At 41.1% G+C, this 6,000-nt stretch overlaps 1 protein-coding gene across 2 annotated transcripts in view; it reads right to left on the bottom strand.

Moving 5' to 3' along the window:
• Nucleotides 1–201: 201 nt before the first annotated feature.
• The window catches only part of Fbp2 (fructose-bisphosphatase 2), a 29,263-nt gene continuing 23,464 nt past the window's right edge, over nucleotides 202–6,000 (bottom strand). Inside the window, exons 6-8 of one of the 2 annotated variants that reach the window (XM_004846077.3) lie at nucleotides 2,609–2,728; nucleotides 1,098–1,348; nucleotides 202–604 (exon numbers count right to left, since the gene is read on the bottom strand). In XM_004846077.3, coding sequence (XP_004846134.1) covers nucleotides 1,136–1,348; nucleotides 2,609–2,728 — 333 coding nt within the window. In that variant the 3' untranslated portion in view covers nucleotides 202–604; nucleotides 1,098–1,135. The remainder of the gene's footprint in view (nucleotides 605–1,097; nucleotides 1,349–2,608; nucleotides 2,729–6,000) is intronic. The other variant, XM_004846078.3, reaches the window with a different exon arrangement.

Raw genomic sequence — 6,000 nt, 5'->3', positions numbered from 1 at the left:
GATGAAATTTTAAGAATTTTTGTTTGTTTTTGTGCTGAGTGTTCCACCCCAGCCCCAAGACAAATTCCTGACTGATGTGTGTACTTTTTACCCTCAAGTAGATAGTTGCTGGTGACCTGATTTGATTCATTTAGAATTACAACCTTATTTGCCACTGTTTATGACCGAAGCCAAATCAAATTTGTTCCTTTGACATGTAGGTTTTAATTTTTAGCCACAGGTTTTTATTTTTACATTGACCACAGAATTTCCTCTGGCTTTTGAATCTAACATTGGCCATTGGTTATTGCTCTTCTGAATATGATCTGGTGGATTGGCCTTGTTTCTTCCTCACCACTACCCCTACTTATCTACATTTAGGGCTCTTAGTAAAAGACAAAGAGAGGAAAGCTTGAAGGGGTCAAACTCACTACCTGCCTGCCTGGTTTCTTTGCACACAGGTAAGATATTCCTCCACATCATCTGGGGACCCCAGAATGAGGGGGATCCGTTGATGAATACTCTCGGGCTTCACGTCTAGGACAGGCTGGGTGCCTGTGGTGGCCATGCCTCCCGCCTGCTCAATGATGTAGGCCACAGGGTTGCACTCATACAGGAGCCGGAGCTGTGGAGAAATAGAGCCAGGTGGTTGAGCTGTGTGAGTGGCCAGACATCCTGAGCCCTGCCCCTAGAGTTGAGGAGGAGTTTGAACTTCTGAGCATCTGTGAGCCTGGATGCACCAGCTGTACTCATCCTGCACACATCTGGGGGCACTTTTGGCCAGGTGGCTGGGACATGTATCCTGTCTGGTGACCTTTGTGCTAAGGAGACCTGCCTCTTGATTTGAAGGTACACAATCCAGAAACCTATTTCTTGGTGGTTTAGCAGTGAGGCAAACTGATTCTGTACACCAACTTAGAAGCTATTATATGTAAGGCCTTCCAGCTTCTTAGCAAGAAGCCAAGCATGGTGAATTGTAAGGTCACCTTGACAGTGCTAGGTGATATCTCTGGGGATAACCACAGTGGTGGGGATGGTGTAGAAGGACCTCCACATCTCAAGTATTAGTTTGGGTAAATAGTTTGCTGGTATTTCAATCTTTTCTTTTGGCCCATTACCTAAGTGAAATCCTGTCTTTTCCCTTTCATAACAGTCATCACATTGAGGTTTGTTTAACATCTGACTTCTTCCTCTCTTGAGAGAAGCCCCAGTGCAGGTGGGTGCACTTGGGAAGGCTAGTTTTGTCCCTGACCAATCCACAGAGGGGCACTGGAGGGCACATTGTCTTGGAGAGTCTGGCCATGGAGATCCTCATCTTGACAGTTTGTAGAACTCGGCTTCTCCTTTCCCACTTTCTTTGCTCTGGGGGCTGACAACAGGGGAAATTAGTGGTCTCAGACTATAACCAAGCAGTCTATTGAACGAGATACTTTAAAAAATAACTAAGAATTGGAACATTTGTTTTGGAGCCAAGTTACTTTTGCTCTGATCTGAGAGGTCCCTGTTGTAGTCAGCTGGTGTTAACAGCAAAATTCCCAGGATTTCATGATCCATTGGCCTGCTGCCCATGTGATCCACTCTTTTTTATCAATTAAAATTTACATGGCTTTACAGAGACAAGCACACAGAGGTGTTATGTCTATGCCCACGTGCAAGTGCGCACTCACACACAAAACACACAAACACACACAGACATGTCACAGAGACCACAGGAGCTGAAATGTGGAGGTCAGGAACAAATGTACTTCCAATATGTGTTACGCTGATGGTGCAATGAATGCAGATCTATATATGGGATTGCATGCATCTGTAGAGCATATTTATTTAAATAATAACAACAACTAATTATTAATATAATAATTACTATAATTAGTTATTAACAAATAACTAATTATTTAAATAATTAGTAATAATTAGTCTTGATGTCCTTCCTGTTAAACCAAGCATCTGGCAAGAATTTAAGAATTTTCACATCTTTTACTTCATCTCACATAATACTCCATTGCACTTTTATTTCCTTCAGCACCTCTTGTGCAGACTTCTCTGTAATTGTTAGTTCAACAGATTAATATACATGATTAACAATATAGCAAACACTGCCTTGTATCAAAATCTGTGTATCAAAATCCCTTGTCTCATTTTCAGAAATTATTCTGCAGCAGAATTTTTTTTTTTTCCTGGAGAACTCTTCAGGGGATTCTTGAGTGGACTTCAGAGTGTCTATGAATCCTCCAAAAATGATGTGACATTTATGTGCCTGTTTTTTCTAGGAAGTAGGCGATGGGTTTTATTAGATTCTCTAGGAGTCAGTGATTGCAAGCCAGTGGGTGCTGCTATGAAAAATTAGCCACAGCCCACAGAAAGTGGGAGATGAACGCAGGAGACTCATGGCAAAGGATGAGCATGAGGCCAGAGAAGTGAAGGCCAGTGACAACCAGAGCCACAGTCACATCAGCCTTCCTCTTCTCCAGATCTTCTACCACAGCTGCAAAAGTCACTACTGGGAAACAGAGCTTGTTTGTCTTTCCCTGCCCTCTCACAAACATGCAGGCCCAGGAGCAGCGCAGCAGCCACACAGTAGGCACAAGGAGATTCCTGCTGGCTCACAAAGAGATAACACAGCAATTACCTTGCCCTTAGGACTCTTCTGGTTGGCTGGGTACAGGAAGATCCCTCCGTAGACCAGGGTGCGGTGCACATCAGCCACCATGGAGCCCACGTACCTGGCCCCATAGGGAGCACTGCCGTCCTGGAAGGCAGAAAGGCAAGAGATGAGATCCAGTGGCTTTAGGAAGTAGCCTACACCAGCTCCAGGGCACAAGTCCAGTTGGTGCGGCTTCCACTTTCCTGGCCCTCTGATATCCATCCACTGACATAGGAACTGAAAACCTGTAACTGAGCATTTCATTCATTATAAGGCCATCAAAACTCAATCAAGGACTGAATTAATCACACATAGGACTACTTACAGTAAGAGCATCCTGCAGCTAACAACAATAACAGCAGCTAACAACAATAAAAGTAGAGTCGGTCCTTCATATCCACAGGGTTCCACATCAAAAGATTCAACCAACCATGGATCAAAATATAAAAGTGGCATCCGCACTGAACATGTACAGACTGGTTTTCTTATTATCATCACTTGAACAAGGCAGTATTACAATTATGTACACAGTATTTGTGTTGTATAAGGTATTATAAGTAACCTAAAGATGATTTAAAGTATAGGGGAGGATTTATGTAAGTTGTATGCAAATACTACATCATTTTATATAAAGAACTTGAGCATCTGAGGATTTCAGTATCTGAAAGGGGTCCTGGAACTAGCACCCTGTGGCTCCCTAGGGATGACTGTCTACCCAAGTCACAGCTGTTTGGCAGCTCCTTTAACCTCCTAGTGGCTCATTAGGGTTCAGTTTTTAGCTTTCTAAGGACCAGACCTCCTTGATCAATGGTAATGACAATTTTGCACTTGCTTCATGCAGTCTGTCCACTGAAAACACTTTAAACACCTTTAGAAATAAATTTAAAAATATAACAATTTATTTAGAAGTCTCAGTTTAATTAGTCACACATAAATGAAAGGAATATTTGTTCAGAGAGAAACAAGAAAGGTCATGATTTTTCTCAAAGAAGGATGAAATAGGTAAAACATTGGATATATGATCCAATCACTCCTTTGGGTAGGTTTATTTTTCCTTCATTTAGCACTCACCTATGATTTCTTTGTCTAATCTAACAATTTCTCAGGGTAGTCATCCATTGTTTTGCATTCTGACAAAACTCAGGATTAACACAGCACGGTAAAAATAACAAGTAATGGTAAGCTAAGGCAAGTTTCAAAATAAGCACTTTGGGAAGAGAGACTTTACAGACTTGAACACAAGCTAGAATGAATATTGGATCAAGACTTGTGTTACGGCTTGTGTTTAGATGTCCCCCCAAGGCCTCATGCAAATGAGGTGGGGCTATTTCGGAGCTGGCTGAATCTAGAGTGCGTGATTCATGGTGTAATGCTAGGCCTGAGAGCACTAGGATTAAGGGTATGAGTGCTATCCACCCTGTATAGTCTAAATAAGATAAAAGGGGCAGGAAGATGCTGTTAATTAAGGTCTCTTGTTGCTTTTGCTGTCTTCCGCCATGAACTGTTGTCCCTCTGCCACCCTGCCTTGGAGTCAGCTGATTATGGACTGAATGAAACCTCTATGAACTGTAAACCAAACAAACCTTTCCCTCTTTAACTTTGGGTGTTGGGTATTTTGTCTTAGCAACTAGAGAAAAGTAACTAAGACAACTTGATATTAAAAAACAAAAATAAACCAGTGCCTTCTTCCTCTGTCACCCCAGTAAGCCTCTCCTTTTTTCTCCCATATTCTGCAGCCAAGCTCTCCTGAAAGAATAGTTTTGTTTGGTTTTTTTTTGGTACCGGGATGCAACTCGGGACCTAGTGCTTGGAAGGCAGTCAGCAGCACTACTGTGCTAAATCCCCAGCCCTGAAAGAATAGTTTTTACCTACTGTATCTACTTCCCTTTGAAAAAAATTTTAACTTATTCTAGTTTATTTTTAATTATGAGGACTATGATTTTAATAACTTACTGACTTGTTTCCTGCTATATTACACATTAGTCTATCTGGCCCTTTTGGGAAGATTCAATTAATCTGTAGTCTTCAATTTATAGATTTTTCAAAAAGTTTATTTAAAAGCTGGGCCAGGGATTTAGCTCAGTGGTGCTGCTGCCTGCCTCGCAAGTGCAAGGTCCCAAGTTCAATTCCCTGTACCAACCCCCCCCCCCAACCCCCCCCAACCTCCCACAGATAAGATAGTTTCTCTTATGCCAAAGGCAGATTTATATTAAACATAAAACTTTACATTAAATAACAACTGGAGAACTTCAGGACCCTGATTTAGGTTGAGGAATTAGGTAACTTCCTTTATTATTTAGAATTCTTTTCTTACAAGAAAGTAGGACAAAGATCTTTACATTTTTTTTTTCCAGTACTGGAGATTGAACTCAGGACCTTGCCCTTGCAAGGCAGGCGTGGCACCACTGAGATAAATCCCCAGCCCTCAAAATCTTTATATTAACATTGAAATATTTATTAATATATCAGGTTCAGTGCTTTCTCTTTTCTAAGAGTGACCAGAGAGTCTTGGATGCTACCTCAGGTGGCATCTGGAGTAGAAGGAAGGGCTCCTCTGTGTGGGCAAATTTAGAGTGAAGAGGAGAATTTTTTTTTTTGAACTGCTTTTAGGTTGTGTGTGGTGGTGCATACCTTTAATCCCAGAACTTGGAAGGCTGAGGCAGGAGGATCACCAGGAGTTCAAGGCCAGCCTGGGCTACATAGTAAGTTCAAGGGCAGCCCAAATTACATAGTGAGACCCTGTCTCAAAACAAACAAGCAAACAAATCACTGCTTTTTAGATTGTAATTTTATCTGCTCAGCATTCTGGGTACAATAATATGTTGGCCACGTGTCTAGTCGAGTAAAGTTAACCTATTCTGTATATAAGGCATATACTTCCCAGTGTTTTATTTAATTTTACTGTCTCCATTCTTAATTTGTAAGTTAGCTTTAATGTCTAGTGAAATTTCTAAGAAACTGTCTAAAGCAGCACTTTTCACATTGTGGATGGAAATCCATTAATAGGCCATAAAATCCATACAGTAAGTCTTTACTAGCATTTTTTTAAAAAAATGAAGTGGAATCTAAACAAATGGAACAGAACAGAATGGAATGGCATGGAATAGAATCGAGTAGAAAAATATAATTAGAGTGCTATAGAGCAATAGGTAGTGTAACTTTTGTTTCAGGTGTGTGTGTGTGTGTGTGTGTGTGGGTGTGGGTGCGCACACACATGTGTGTGCTCCTGTTTTCTGAATTAGATGTAAAATAAAACTTTTATGAGTAATCACAGTCAAAATGTTTGAAAAATTCTGGCCTAATGAACATAAGAAGAATTGTATCTGTAGGAGGCTTTGGATTTGCTTGTGTACTCCTGGGGGATCTCTTGGTGAATT

The sequence above is a fragment of the Heterocephalus glaber genome, unplaced genomic scaffold (genome assembly GCF_053883595.1).
Source record: "Heterocephalus glaber isolate CG9 unplaced genomic scaffold, H.glaber_assembly_v1.0 deba00000594, whole genome shotgun sequence".
Lineage (NCBI taxonomy): Eukaryota > Metazoa > Chordata > Mammalia > Rodentia > Bathyergidae > Heterocephalus > Heterocephalus glaber.
This window is presented reverse-complemented; position numbering and strand designations above follow the sequence as displayed.